The 15,562-nt window shown below is 47.1% G+C and overlaps 1 protein-coding gene across 6 annotated transcripts in view; it reads left to right on the forward strand.

Moving 5' to 3' along the window:
• The window catches only part of Inpp5a (inositol polyphosphate-5-phosphatase A), a 186,826-nt gene that overhangs the window by 47,458 nt on the left and 123,806 nt on the right, over positions 1-15,562 (forward strand). For all 6 annotated transcript variants that reach the window (XM_031388695.1, XM_031388693.1, XM_031388691.1 and 3 more), the window contains exon 2: positions 11,619-11,660. In XM_031388695.1, the coding sequence (XP_031244555.1) occupies positions 11,619-11,660 (42 nt within the window). The remainder of the gene's footprint in view (positions 1-11,618; positions 11,661-15,562) is intronic.

Consider the following 15,562-nt stretch of genomic DNA (forward strand, 5'->3'; position numbering starts at 1 on the left):
CCCTCTCTCTCTCTCTCTCCCCCCCCCTCTCTCTCTCCCTCCCTCCCTCTCTCTCTCCCTCCCTCCCTCTCTCCCTCACTTGCACGCTAATGATCCCTTTCTGGCTTATCTAGTGACTTTTTATACAGCCAGGACTTGGCCCACAGCTTTCATAGAAGCTGCACATATTTCCTCTCTCTATTGCCTGTCTTTAATTGCTACTTCAGCCACTTGTGGTTATTCAGTGTTGGCTACAGCATTCTAAATGCTTTGGTGGTTTTCTTCCTCAGACCTTGAAGAGTTAAAAATGTGAAAGCAGTGCATGGTACTTATAAGAATAAAAGAAAGAAAAAGAAGGAACCACTGCCTGAAGGAATGACGGCTATTCCAAAATGTGGTGTTTCCTCCTTTCCTATTTGGAATCCTGTGGAGAGGATCCACGGGCTGTGGGGGAGGGTCTCTGCTGCCTGGTCCTTGCTGCAGAGGACTTGTCTGAAGGTGTGCTACATTTTGCCCATCCCCCCTTCCTCCCCACTGCCCTTTCTCTGGCTGTGTGGTGCAGGCTGCCCTCTAACTTGTAGCTCTCTCCTCTCCAACTCCTGAGTACTGGGATAATGCTAGCTTCTTTAAGGTAGAAGCTTCTGTGTTGATCATAAACCATCATTTTGCATTCTGGAGGGAAGAACAGGTAGAAGTATGTGAAGGAGGACTCAGCAGGACTTCAAGATGCCTGCCTCACTCCACAGCTGATGGACATGTTTTGTGCCCATATGTTCTTGCCTGCGCTATTACAACCCTTATATTTGTTGGGAGAAAATTAGAGGCAAATATTAGGATGTCAGATTGCCATTTCTGCTGTGACATTCAAGAGAGCATGTTTTCCCATACATCTGTAAGAATGTGGGAGCAATATCAGTAGGGTTGTGGGGTTATCTTTTATATGCAGCGTTTTTCTTATTTGTAAAAATTAGAGAGAGACAGACAGAGAGAGACAGAGACAGAGAGACAGAGATATGCACATGCTATGATGCAGGTGTGAAGGTTAGAATACAACTTTGTGGAATTGATTCTCTGTCTGCCTTTACATGGGTTTTGGGTATTGAACTCAGGTCTCCAGCCTTGTGTGTAGGTATCCTCACCCAGAGAACCAACTTGCTGATCCTTTATGCAGGATTTTATTGTATTGGATTTTTGCTTTTCTGAGACAGGGTCTTTTGTTTGTTTTTTTGTTTTTGAGACAGGGTTTCTCTGTATAGCCCTGGCTATCCTGGAAATCACTCTGTAGACCAGGCTGGTCTCAAACTCAGAAATCTGCCTACCTCTGCCTCCCAAGTGCTGTGATTAAAGGCATGCGCCACCATTGCCTGGTGTGAGACAGGGTCTTATTCCTAGCTGCCTTGGAACTTGCTATGTAGATGAGGCTATCCTTAAACTCCAGAGGTCTTCCTGCTTCTACTTCCTCCCTGACCTGATGGGATTAAGGGTGGTCTGACACTCCAGCCCCTTTATGCAGTATTCAAGACTGTACTCAGGTCTCTGACTGTGAGACTATGATAGTCTGCTCATACCCGTGTTTATTTCCAGCCTCTCCCACTTCTGCTGTGTGTTGTAAGGTTGCTGTAGGTTTGCCATTCTAGTCCAGGATTACCCCTTTTTTCCCCTATGTTCCCCTCTTTGAGATAGGGCTTTGCTATATAGCAGTAGCTGGCCCGGGACTCAATCCTTTTGCCTCAGCCCTCCTGAGTGCCAGGATTACAGACATACTACTGTGTCTGTCATAGACCCAGAATTCTCTTCACCTTAATTAGGTTGAATTTACGAAGCCTCTTGTTATTGCTGGCCCTGAACCTCCTCTAGTTTGGTAAAACGTTTCAGCTGACCTGGCCATGCCCAGCCCAGGGCTGGCTGCTGGGATGACATTGCTGCTCTTAGTATTTCCCTACCCACCTTTTCTGTACTAATGGTCATGGAGTAAGAGTTTGCCCGCTGGGTGGCTCTGGTATCCATGTCACACTTCACAGAACTGCCAGTCAGGGCTTATTCATAGGCTCTCTGGTCTGTCCCATCCATCTGTGGTCTTCCTCTATGCCAGTCCATGCTGACCTGTTTTTCTGCAGGTCTAAAGGTGGTTGGCACTATGTAGTGGGGGCCTCCAACTTCTTGCTGCTGCTGTTGTAGCAGCTCCTCCTCCCTCCCGACCATCTTCCTCTTCCCTTCTCCCTCTTCTTCCCTTTCCTTCCTCTACCCTCTTCTTCCCTTCTCTCTCTTCCTTTTTTCTTTTTCTTTCTTCCCTTCCTGCTCCTTACTTCTCTTTTCTTTCCCTCTTCCTCTTCTCCCCTCTTCTTCTTCCTCCCCTTCCACCTCCTCATCCTCATTTCCTTTCTCTTGCCTTAGACTCCCTAGTGCCAGGATAATAGGTATCATGCCTGGTATAATTTGTTCCTTTTTTTTTTAAGATTATTTTGGATATTTTGGGGTTCCCTGAGAGTTCTGTGTTGTTGTTAGAATAGAGTTAGTTTTCTGTTTCTGTGAAAAACCTTTAGGTGTTTTGCTGCCTACTGCATTGGCTGTGGATCTCTGTGGACCGTGCCAGCTTCTCCACTGGCCCTCAGACTCTGCAGCTGTCACCAGCATCTTTGCAGCTGTGGCTGTGGTATCTGGGCTCTTTGTCTCACATTTCGCACTGTGGAGTATACAGTATTTTGCCTCCTTGTTTAATTCCTGTTTGTTCCTTATGATGTTTTCCTAAATGAGATTTTTTTTTTAAAAAAAATTGGTTTTCGGATTGTTTATTGTGGGTTTAAGAAATAAAACTCTCTCTCTCTCTCTCTCTCTCTCTCTCTCTCTCTCTCTCTCTCTCTCTCTCTGTCCCTCTCTCTCTTTGTATGTGTGTGTGATGATGATTCTTCATCTAGCTGTTTTGCTAAACATATTAGTTCTAAGAGTTTTCTCTGTTTATGTATAATTTTTGAATTTTGTATTTCCAAAATCATGTAGTCTTTGAGAAGAGATAATTCCTCCTTTCTCTTTCAGTTTGACACCTTTCTTTTTTTCCCTTGCTTGAGTTTTCTCATTGGGATGTGCATTGCTGTGTAACTTTAATTTTTTTAAAGTCTATTTTTAATGATGTTTTTTATACACTTTAAACCTTCCTTTTAGTCCACCACCCACCAGAGGTAGTGGAAAAGAAAAGGTACGAGGGAAGTGGACCTGTTTCTCTAGAAATGGTCCTTTAGAGCAATTCCCATCTGTATTGTCTGGAAATTGGCAGTTTAGTTTACAGATTAGTAGTAGCAGCTTGATCCACTCAAACACTTCATAAATATATCAGCAGGCTAGTTTGGTAGAGTCAGGATAGCAAACACAAATCAGCAGAGGAGGCACTACCTAGCAGAGACAGCCAGGCCTCAGCCTTAGCATAAATCAGCAAGAGGGACCAGGCCCAACAGGAATGCCAGGAAAAGTTCTGGGTTGTGCCTTTCTTAGCGAATTGATGAAGATCAGCAAAGATATGAGACTAACAAGCATTGCATAGCTAGTCCAGTCTCTGTCACTGTCCCGTGTCTTCCACGGGTCTTGCCTCAGCATGTGCATCTGTTTCAGCTGACATCACTCTGCCAATCAGCCCAAGTCTGCAGAAGTGGCAAGAAACTTCAGCACACCACCAGAAGTTTTTTGGTGCAATTCTTTCTATGGAGTCCTGACAAATGCAGCTCACTTATGCAGTGTAAGGCAGACCAATACATGTGTGTTAGCAAAGAATCCTTCATCATGTGTCCTTTCACATGCTTGCTTTAGCAGAACATCCTTTCTCCTGTGTCCCCTTCAGCTAAATGTTCTTCGTGAGTTTGCCCCAGCACAGTGCCATCTCCTGGACTTTCCACAGAACCCTTAAGCTTCCACTTCAGTGCTGTGTGGTGCAGAAGGGTGTGTGTCTTTGCCTTGCTCCTGGCCTCAGCAGTAACACTCTTCCTGTAGTAGGTGTGCATTGCTTTGGGTCTTTTGGGTGTTGCATTTTAAAATTGTGGACATTTCCTCAGGTGTCTCTCTCTTTTTTTTTATTTATTTAATTTATTTTTTTAACCTTTTTAACCTGATTTTATTTATAAATTAATTTATTTTTTACACTCCATATTACATTCCCCACCCCCCATCCACCCTCCGTCTGCTCTACACCCCACACCTCTTCCCCACCCCCTCTGTCTCCACATGGATGCCCCCACTTCTTACCCCACCTGATCTCTAAACTCCCTGGGGCCTCCAGTCTCTTGAGGGTTAGGTGCATCATCTCTGAATGAACACAGACCGGGAAGTCCTCTACTGTATGTGTGTTGGGGGCCTCATATCAGCTGGCATATGCTGTCTATTTGGTGGTCCAGTGTTTGAGAGATCTCGGGGGGGGGCAGATTAATTGAGACTGCTGGTCCTCCTACAGGATCGCCCTTCTCCTCAGCTTCTTTCAGCCTTCAACAACAGGGGTCAGCTGCTGTGTCCATTGGTTGGGTGCAAATATCTGCATCTGACTCTTTCAACTGCTTGTTGGGTCTTTTGGAGGGCAGTCATGATAGGTCCCTTTTTGTGAGCGCTCCATAGCCTCAGTAATAGTGTCAGGCCTTGGGACCTCCCCTTGAGCTGGATCCCACTTTGGGCCTGTTGCTTGCTGGACCTTCTTTTCCTCAGGCTCCTCTCCATTTCCATTCCTGTAATTCTTTCAGACAGGAACAATTATGGGTCAGAGATGTGACTATGGGATGGCAACTCCATCCCTCATTTGATGCCCTGTCTTCCTGCTGGAGGTGGGCTCTATAAGTTCCCTCTCCCTACTGTCAGGCATTTCATCTAAGGTCCCTCCTTTGATTCCTGAGAGTCTCTTACCTCCCAGGTTGCTGAGAAGCACCTAAAGAAATGTTCAAAGTCCTTATTGATCAGAGAAATGCAAATCAAAATGACCCTGAGATTCCACTTTACACCAATCAGAATAGCTAAGATCAAAACCTCAGGTGACAACACATGTTGGAGAGGATGTGGAGAAAGAGGAACACTTTTCCATTGCTGGTGGGATTGCAAACTGGTACAACCACTCTGGAAATCAATCTGTAGGTTCTTCAGAGAATTGGAAATAGAACTATATGAAGACCCAGCTATACCACTGTTGGGAATGTACCCAAAGATGCTCCACCATGCCACAGGGGCACGTGTTCCACTATGTTCTCTCTTTTTTTAATTAAAATTTTTTTACATTTAATTTGTTTTTATGTGTATCAGTGTTTTTCCTGACATCTGTGTGCCACATGTGTGCAGTGCCTATGGAGGACAGAATTGGATATCATGTCTCCTGGGAGATTTGAGTTGTGAATTTTTAGCTACCATGTGGGTACTGGGAATTAAACATGGGTACCCTGGAAAAACAGCCAATGCTCTTACCCACTAAGTCATCTCTCTAGTCCTTTCTTTATATTTTATATCCAGAAAGACATGTACCTCTACTTATAAATTAAGTTAAGATATTGTTATTTTAGTACTGGAAATTGAACCCAAGACATCAACACCACTGAGCATACCACAGCACACCAGCATTAGCCACTGCTATTGGCTTATGTTTTTTAGCATTGAGTAGCTATTGGCTTTTTCCTTTCTTATTCTTTTGAGGTTTCAAGTTTATTGTTTACCTCTCAAATTCCTTTGGATTTTGTTGTAGAGTAAAGAAAGAATCCGATATATATAGTATTCTGGAAATAAAGATTTACCCACTGGCCTGGAATTCTTTGTTTGTTGCCTAACCTCACCCGTGAGAGGTTACCAGGCATCTCCTGTCAACTTTCCATCTTCCCTTCCTAGGTCTTCTGGGGGATAGTGTCAACAGGCTGCCTTGGCATCTCTGCATGTTTTTTGTTAGGGATGTGTGACAGACATGCTAAGAGGCCAGTCTCAACTCTTACATGCTTTCTATTAAAATGAAGCCATTCCATGAAAGTCCTTTTTTCCCCCATTAAAAAAGCATTATAGGAAATCAAAAATCACCTAGAGATCTGACCTCTCAGAAATCTCCATCCTTGTGGTGGCCAACATCACAGACCAATAACCATCAGGGCGCAGGCTACCTGACAGTGTCTGCTGTCCCCAGCTTAAAGGGGTTAGATTCTGTTCTGGGATAATGGGGAAGAGCACAGAAGTAGAAGAGGACTGCTGAATTGGAGATGAACCCTTATTACTGTAAGAGGGTCATCCCTGCAGGTCTTCTCACTTCCAGAAGGGAAGCTTTGGCTGCATTTTCATGTGAGGCCATGTTTGTGAGTGCCCTGCCCTGCTTTGAGGGGTGACTGCTCAAAGCCAGCCAGCCTTCCCCTGACTTTCTCCCAGTTTGCTTGCTCTCACTAGTGCTTGCATTAGTTTACTCCTTGTGCCCCTCTGTGGCTAGCCATAGTCATGCTGGTGTTTTTCCACATCTTGGGAGGTGTTATGCAATTTGCTCAGGGCTGTCTATGGCCATCTTCCTGCTCCAGTGCGGCAGGTTTACCATCTTCTCTCTGGCCTGGTTGCTTTTCCTTCCCCTTCAGCAAATTCTGGTATTTGCTCTGCAGTTTTCTGCCCCATGCATTTGTCTTGGTGTCTTCATCCCTGTCCTCTGCTGTTATGGTTGTCAAGGAGAGGTTGTTTCAGTTACAGCCATTTCTCGGTCTAGCTCTGTTTGCCTGTGTCCTAGCACCTGATGATGGTTGATGTCACCATCATATTGAGACTTACAGTTCAGGTCAGGCTAGGAATAAATGCATAGGGCTAGGAGGTGACAGTCTCTGAGGAAAGGCAGGGTAGGAATATCATGTAGCTTGTTTGTGGGGACAGAAAAATAGGAGCTTAGGATTAACAGTAGGTTGAGGAGCCTTCGTGACCCAGGGAGGGCATGCTTGGGGAGGAGGTGGCTTGTAGCCATACATGGTAGCAGTGTTGAGCTTCTAAGATGCTGAGGACAAAATGTAGAGGCCCTGATACCAGAGAAGGAAGGGTCTACACTGTGGGGTATGGGTAGAGGGTCAGGAGTCATGCCAGGTGGCTCTGAAGATCTGGAGATCATTGTCTTTTACTGAGGGATGAGAGGCACTGCAGACTGCCCTGGCTGTGGCAGGAACAAAGCCCAGGAGGGGAAGAAATGCAGCAGATTGGGGCTGGGCACTCTGGCCAGCAAGGTGCTCAGCCTCTTTTGATGGTAGAAGCACAGGACATGGGGATGGGCTGCGTGTGGGCAGAGCCATGGAGAGCTGAGGAATGGGGCATCACTACAGTAGTGGCCACTCTTAGGGGCAGGGCTGTGAGAGTGTGGTGGTCTGAGAGAGACAAGTGTGGTAGTGCATGAGAGAACAAATGTTTGAGTAGGTGAGACAGTGTGGGTGTGGGCATGGGTGGGTGTGGAGCCTGAGAGTAAGTGCATTGCTTGAGTATGGGTACAGGTGAGGGTGGGCATAAATAAATGTAGAGCCTGTAGGAGTGAGCATGTAGGCTGGGTAGTGGTGCTACACACCATTAATCCCAGCACTCGGGAGACAGAGGCAGACAGATCTCTGAGTTTGAGGCCAAGCCTAGTCTACAGAGTGACCAGCCAGGCTATACAGAGAAACTCTTTCTTAAAAAAAAAAAAAATACCACCAACAAAAGTGAACATGTGTGAGAGAGTGTGAGCATATGTGAGAGAGTGTGTGTGAGAGTGAGAGTATATGAGAGAGTGTGTGTGAGAGTGAGAGTGTGTCAGAGAGAGCTTGTGTGAGAGTGAGTGTGTAAGAGTGTGTGAGAGAGAGCATGTGTGAGTGAGTGTGTGTGAGAGAAAGGGTGTCTGAGAGAGACTGAGCGTGTGCGAGAGTGAGCTTGTGTGAGAGAGTGTGTGTGAGAGTGTGGAGCCTTCAAGAGTGTGAATGAATGCAGGAAGGAATGGGGATGAGTGAGGTGAGGGCAGTGAGCATGCAGTTGAAGAGGACCTAGGGAGGGTGGCCAGGTGGGAGGGATTATGTCCAGGGGAGGCTGGTGGACAGTTTAGTGCCTCATGGCGCTGGCCTTGTTTTTTCAAGTTATTCTCTCCCCACTTCTCCATAGAGTATTTTCAGTCATATAGTTAGACTCCCATCTAATTCCTCCACAGCTGTTGAGTGCTTCTGATACAGTAGACAGGTTATCCTTGCCTTGGTGCTGAATTGTAGTTCTTGTGGATCCACAGCGAAAGTAGGGAAAAAGCCAGATTAATGATCTAAACATGAATGTAATGCAAAAACTAAATTAGAGGGGCTGCAGTCCTGAAGCACTTCCAGAGGTGCCAGCACATGTTCTCTTGGCCATGGCCATGTAGCCTTGAGCATGACTCCTAGCAGGGCCACTTTGGAGAGTCTTGCCAGGTTCTGTACAGAACACAGTCTGGATCTCTGGCACCCTGGTTTTGATCCATTTCCAAATGAGGCAGTTACTGCATTAGCACAGCAGATCTTGTATAGCTGGATTGCTTTGTGTGAGACAGACCAAGGAATGTTGGGTCAGTGTGGACCTTTGGGGGTGTCATGGCAGCAGATCTGGGTTGTGCCAGGCATTACTTGCCTTCCCTTCCCATCTTTCTGGTTTTGTGCTCATGTGAGAATATGAAGAAAGATGATGTTTGGGCGAGGAGAATGTTATGTTGGGTTCGGCTTCTGTGGACAGTGAGGAACTAAGATTTGGATGTCAGGGGAAGGTGTAGGCTGCGGAGGTGCTCAGCTGGCTCCCATGGAGGTTAAAAAGTGTGTTTTAATCTACACTGGAGGGAGACAGTAAGGGGGGGTCTCTGGCTTAAAGGTGTACCATGTTAGTGCCTAGCCATGCCTAGTGCATGCCTAGCCAGTTGAGTGGCCATGAGATACAGGCACATTTATGTCACCATGCTAAAGTCCCTGGCAGCCCAGGATTGTGTAAAGACCTGGTGCCATCACACCTTATGTTCCTAGGCAGGTGTCCCTCAGTGGTGTTGTTATAGTGTGACAGGAGAAGCCAGTAGTATATGCCCCAGGCTCGGGGCGTGGACCCTTCAGCTAGCTCCTCATTTAGCTTCTGTAGAGGTAGTGCAGAAGTGACAAGTGCTCAGGTACTGTTGAAATAAGAACTGAGTCTGGAACTCAGGCTTCGTCCTTGCTCAGTTCAGGCCATTCCTGATGGCTTGTCCTCTTGTTCTCTTGTAAGGGTCCCGTTTTCTTAATCTGAAACCTCATGTCACCCATGTACTGGTGTGAGAGGTGCAAGTACTGGAAAGATGGGAGCTATTTGGGTTGTACCCCCATGACAAGCAGAATGGGTGGTCTTGTGCCAGTGTCACTGCTGAGAGACTTCCTGTAAGCACAGGGAAGCCCAAGATTAGGAGAGCAAAGCACCATGGAGCTCCTTTGCAGAACTTCCCTGGGTGGGGCTCTGGACCAGGAGGCAGAGGCTGGGAGAGCATGGCTGAGCTTTGCCTGGGAGCAGACTGGGGACTTACTTGGTGGGCTTGGCATTTGTTTGGTGAAGTAAGTCCCATTTTAGTGCTTAAGGGCACTTGGAGTGTTGACAGGGAGTGCAGAGCCCCCTTGATGACAATGAGAAGGTGCTGCAGGTGGAAACTCTGGCTGTGTTAGTGTTCCATGTGCTAGAACTGGTGGCTCTAGAGTCACTGTCCTTGACTCTGGCTACCTTGAAGGGGATGCAATGGGCTCCTGCATGGAGAAGTTCTGGGGGCTACACTGCCCCTTGCTTTATCCCTTGCCGATAACCCTCACCCTCCACAGACCTTCAGAGGCCTGGGCAGGGCTTACCTTCCACGACTTGGCTTCTACCTGGGCCTAGAGAGTCTGTAAGGCCTGAGGATCAAACCTGTTGAGCTTTTCCTCTGTGCATACACCCCATTTCCTTCTTTGATTGTGGGCATTCAGCTATGTCTGCCTTTTGTCTGCTATTGATCAACATAAGGTTCCACGTAGAGTGCATTTTTACTTATCTGGAGATTATTCAGAGGAGTGGACTTGTTGGTTGAATGGTGGTCCAGTTTCAAGAAGCAGTCTGATTGTTGCCGCCAGCAGTATGGGGGTTTCTGTTTGCTACCCTTTTCTCCGATACTGGTCCAGCATCCTAACTGTGGTATAATCTGCCTTGATGGTCTGGTTAGTTAGTTAGTTAGTTAGTTAGTTAGTTAATTATTTTTAAGGACTGGCTCTACCTATGTAGGCTAGAAGTCAGTTTGTAGACCAGGCTGCTGTCAGACTTGCAGCGACCCTCTTGCCTCTGCTTTCCAGTGTTAGGTTACAGTGTGCCCCATCCCACCAGGATACTCTGTGGTTTTGGATTGGCATTTGCTCCATGGCACATGATGCTGAGCTGCTTGGTCTATGCTTGCCTATTTTGTTCATGTCCTTGCCCCACTCTGGCTTGTCTTTGCAGTGCCCTATTACTGCCTTCTGTGAGGACAGGGCAGTGTTTCCTGTGCCGTGAGACTCACCTGGGAGTCCTGCTAAAGTGTGTTTTAAGACTTGGTGGAGTCTTCTTGTACTCCATGTATGGTCTGTGATGCTCTTGTTCCTTGCCAGTTTTTTCTCATTATTATTATTATTATTATTATTATTATTATTATTATTATTATTATTATTATTATTTTTGCAGTTCTATCTCCATGATCTTCAGGACTCTCAGTTGTCAAAGTGTTAGGAGTGGTTTAGGATCTCTCTATGGCTGGGCAGCCTGGGTGTTGCTCCTCTGAGCCTTGCTTCTGGGTGTTCAAGTTCTGCCTATCTGAGATGACCTGGGCAGAGACTTCAGTTTCAGTGGCAGAGGAACGCCTTGTGAAAAATCATTAACTAACAGACAGATAAATATATACCATTATGTTTATAGCCTTTGCAATATTAATTATGTACTTCAGAGTGCAAAGTACATTTTCATTGTTGAATGGCTTTGACATTCCTAGGGTAGCACTCATCTGCTCATGGGCTACTTACTGGCTGTCTTCCCCCATGCCACGTTTTGACCAAGGTCTATCTAGGACATCTGACTGACACAACCATACGTGTACTTTCAGGGTTCAGGAGCCTTTTAGTGTGGCCACAGTTCCTTCCTGCTTCCCTGAACAGGGCTTGTCATGATTGACAGTTGGCTCTTTTGGTCCTGCTTCCTGTTTGAGAGCACATGTGCATACATGGCATGGGGTTTTCTGTCTGCACTCTGTTTCCTGAAAATTCTGAACATTGTGACTGATTGCCCAAATCCCTCCTCACACCATCCTCCTCCTGCCTCAACTCACAGAAGAGCCCCATGATGTCTGATGACGTATGCTAATATGGCACTGTGGAGTGGCTTGCTGTCTTTTGGAAGCAGATATTTGGTGCTATTCTTGTCTCCCTGTCTACAACCCCAGCTGGGAACAGAACAAGGATGTTGTCAGTGGGACATAGGTGCTGGGCCCCTGCCTCTGGCTAAGTGAGGACTGCTTAGTTTTGCATCACAGGGCAGCCCACAGAGCCCAGTGGGTGTGTGGATAGTCTCCCTCTGTGGAGTACAGACCCCCCAACCCTCATGAGGTCAGCCCTCAGGTCTCCTTCCTGGAGCCCCTGCTCCCTGTTTGGGACTGTGGCTGTGCTCTAATTTCTCCCTTTCCTCTTCATTTACAGCCAGAAAACCTGCAGAAGAACTGGCTTCGGGAATTTTACCAGGTAAGAATCTCTGAGCCAACACTTTCCAGTAGCCATTTGGGCAGTGAGTATCTCTTTTTGTTGTGTTTTTATGTGAAAGTTAGATCTTGTCCATGTGGAGGGCAGGAATGGCTGTCACCAGGTCAGTTCTAGGAAACAGTTGTTACCATCTCCTAATGATTGACATTTTGCTCTCTGTCCTCTCCCCCCACCTCCTCCCAGGGAATCAGAACACAGAGGACCTTGGTGGGGGTGCCTCTTTGAGGAGGGCACTCCATAGTGCTTTTCAGGAAGGTTCCCCTAGATGCAGCATGAAGCTCAGACAGACCCATACAGATGGCATGACCACACAGGGCCTGCTGCAGGTGTGGGTGGCAAGCCCTTGGGGGTGTTGCTTTGAACAGATAGGCAACTGTCTCCTAGTGCATCCCAGTAGGAGGATGGTTTAGCACAGCAAGCAGCCACCTGATTCTACAGTTGGCTCTAGGTGGGTGACAGATCTCTGAGCAGATGACATATAGACCTGGAGGATGAGAAGGGCTGAGCACCCAAGAAGGGTAAACCAAGGTAACTGGTGAGTGACCACAGCCCAGAGGATGGCAAGGCACACTGTGTGTGTACATAGACATTCCCAGGTGGATTTTGTGGGGTTAGGTTAGAACTGTGGTATTTAATTCTCTGAGCTGTGTTTATTTGTTGGGTGGAGGAGGACAAGGGTGGGGCCCAAGTCATGTAGGAGGCAAAGAGGCAGGGAATTACAGATACCCCTGCACCCATGCCACACACCTTCCTGTAGCTCTGCAGCTTGCTGGGGGACAGACTGGGTAGGGTCAGTCAGGGTCAGGGGAGTCACAGTAAGTACTACTCATCATGGGAACAGTGATGCTGGTCTTCTGGGGCCAAGTTTTTTCATCCCACACGATGCTTGGCAGTTCTCCTGTCCTGCTGGCCACCACATGTGTCTGCTAGGCATTTGGAGGTGGAGTCATTGACTCAGCATTTAGCATTTATGAACTTTGCATTGTTCAGGTATTACACTTGGTTTTGGTTAGCGATGTAAGGCAGGTTCTTGGTGTGTATTTAAAGCCAAGGAAGGAAAGGCCCCGAGTATATTTGGAGTTGATTCAGACAAGGAGTTGATAGCTAGGGAATAGTCTGAGACAGTGAGGGGCAGGGCAGGGCCTTACCATTGAAGGATCTGAAGTAGTAGGGGGATGGGCTTTGTCATGGGATGGCTTGATTTAATGAGGGGCTGGTGAGAACCTTTTTATGGAAAGGTCTGGGGGGAGTGAGGAGCAGGGTAAGGTCCTGCCTAGAAGGCTTGAGGTAATAAAAGGCGGGACAGAGACCTGCCATGGAAGGGTCTGGTAATAAGTGAATGTGGAGGCCTCTGTCAGAAGACAGTAAGTGAGCAGAGAGCCTTGTTGGGGCATGGTCTTAGATGATGAGGAACTAGTTGGGTTCAGGGTCTGGGTGCCATGAACCTTGTCTCCTAGGCTTCCAGTTCTGGGTCCTGTGGAGATCATATGGTGTGGTCTTGAGGTTGTTTTATGAGCTCATGTGATCGGGTGGTGGGCATGTATTCCTCTTGTTCTCATAGTCCCTGGATGGTTTGTGCATGTTCTTAGGTTAAACCAGGGGGGCTAATGAACTTTGGTGTGGGCCAATGGCCACAGTAGAGAAGGGTACCCCTCTTAGGTTGTAAACCAGTTCTAAGAGTGATTGATGCAGGGAGAGTCATATATAAGGAGCATACAAGGAGCAGTTTCCAGCATGCCATGGTGGGATTGATAGAGGGATATGGTTTGGGGTATGGGAGAGGCATGGGGGACAATATAGAGGTCCTTCCTGGAACTCTGCTCCCAGATTTGATGGGGTCCTGTATAGCTGGCATTACATGCAGTGAAGAAGGATCCCACCTGAGCTTGCCTCCCCTGCAGAAGGGTCTTGGTCTTGCTATCTGGGAATAGGGATTGGCTTGTGGAAAATGGCTATCTATGCCAGTGCCCGGGCATTTAATTGGGTAGGAGATGCAGGGTCCCAGGTGGCTCACCTGGCCCTCTGATTCCTGGTTTCTTGGTGACAGAAGGAGACATGAAGTAGTAAAGTGATATGCTCCTTTGAGGTGAGGGCAGGACACTCCTGTGTGAGTATGGAAGCTATGAGTGAAAGTCCTTCTCCAGTGACAAGAGCAGGTGGGAGTTAGGCGTGGGTACATGAGGATAGTTCTGGTCGGCTGAGTTCCAAGGTGCCCATCATACAAAGCCATAACTGAATTGGGAGCTAGGCCTGAGAGTATAGAGATGTTGCCTGTGAGCTTTGTTTTAGGGATACTCACTGGAGAAAGTCAGTAGAGAAGCTTTGTGGAGCTAGGTCTGGCTTGCACTGTGTCTGTCTAATGTCCTCTGAGTATCTGCCTTCCAAGGCAGGTCCTCAGTGCTGATCTTATGATATTGCATGCTTTCCCTTACTCTGCACTGGCTGTTCAGCCAGGCCCTGTCCCACACCCTTGGTGGGAGGAAAGCATGAATGAGCTTGCAGCTAGTGCTCTAAACGTCTGCTGAGGATGACAGTTGGGGGATATGAGCAGGAAAGCCTCTCCTACGTATTTTAGAAAGTCATGTGCAATTATAGTGTTTCACGTGTGCTCTGCAGTAAATTTCAGAGGCATTGCCTCAGCCCACTCATTCATTTGTTTATTTGTTCATTCAGCATTCATTCATATGTACTTCATGCATCTGGGAGGTAGCAGCACAAACAGGACACACACTGCCCTCCCTCTCTTGAGGATCCATGCATCGCAGTGAGAGCAAAGAGCCTTTGTCATGTAGTTGTCGACAGCCTCCAAAGGAGCCTGAGACTTGAGGGACTGGAAGGAGCCCTTGGTGGGTTTGTCTTGATTTTGATTGTTCAGCCTTGCAGGTGGGACAGCTAGAAAATTAGTTTCGGGTTTATTGTTATTGACAAAGGTAGTATACTTTAGAGTTGTGCTTTCAAGAACAGAGGCCTTTTGCCTTGTGTGTTGGTGTGCCTAAGCATCTGCCTGCCTGACATGAAGAAGGAGGGATGATGATGATGATGATGATGATGATGTGTGTGTGTGTGTGTGTGTGTGTGTGTGTGTTTGTGTGTGTTTGTGTGTGAAGGAGAGGGGCAGTTGTTCTGCAGAAATTGAACCAAGAAAAAAAGCTTGAAGAAATACTTTTCTCTGCTACATTCTGCCAGGATACAGAGGTTCTTCCCTTGGCAGTTCTGAGATGAACTAGATTAATATATGTGAAAGTGACCATTATTTACAGCAGGACAGCTATCACGAGCATCCTTCCTGCATCCTGCAGCAGGCCTTTCTCTGATCATAGGCCATGTGCTCTGCTGTGTCTTTAAATGTACAGACTTGTAAAACAGCCCACAGATAGTGGAGGTGAGATTCCAAGAGGTGAGCTAAACAGATGTTAGCCTTTCTCCTTTACCAGTCTCCCGTGGTCTTTCCTTATAGGCATTCTAAGACCCATGTAGTGAGTCCTATATCTGTGTCTCACTAACATGAAAGAACAGTTGCCAGTTTATGTACACACCGGAGTTTCAGGCTCTAGACAGCACACAGCCTTGGAGAATGGTCCCAGTGGGAGAGAGCAGGCGAAGGAAGCACTCCGCTCACTCAGCTTGTAGTAAGAGGATTGCCATAGTAGCATCAGCAGCCTGTTAGAGAATTTAGTAGCCAGTCACAAATTACTCAGCAGGTGAAGATGCAAGAAAGCATGGCCTGAAATGAGAAAAACCAATTGTTAATGTGATTCAGGGTTGCTGGTTTTGTCCACTCTGAAGAAGCTGTCATGCAGCTGTGCTCGCTGTCAATGGAGGCTGTGCTCGCTGTCTGTGGAGGCTGTGCTCGCTGTCTGTGGAGGCTGTGCTCGCTGTCTGTG

This window comes from Mastomys coucha, unplaced genomic scaffold (assembly GCF_008632895.1).
Source record: "Mastomys coucha isolate ucsf_1 unplaced genomic scaffold, UCSF_Mcou_1 pScaffold21, whole genome shotgun sequence".
In the NCBI taxonomy this organism is placed as follows: domain Eukaryota; kingdom Metazoa; phylum Chordata; class Mammalia; order Rodentia; family Muridae; genus Mastomys; species Mastomys coucha.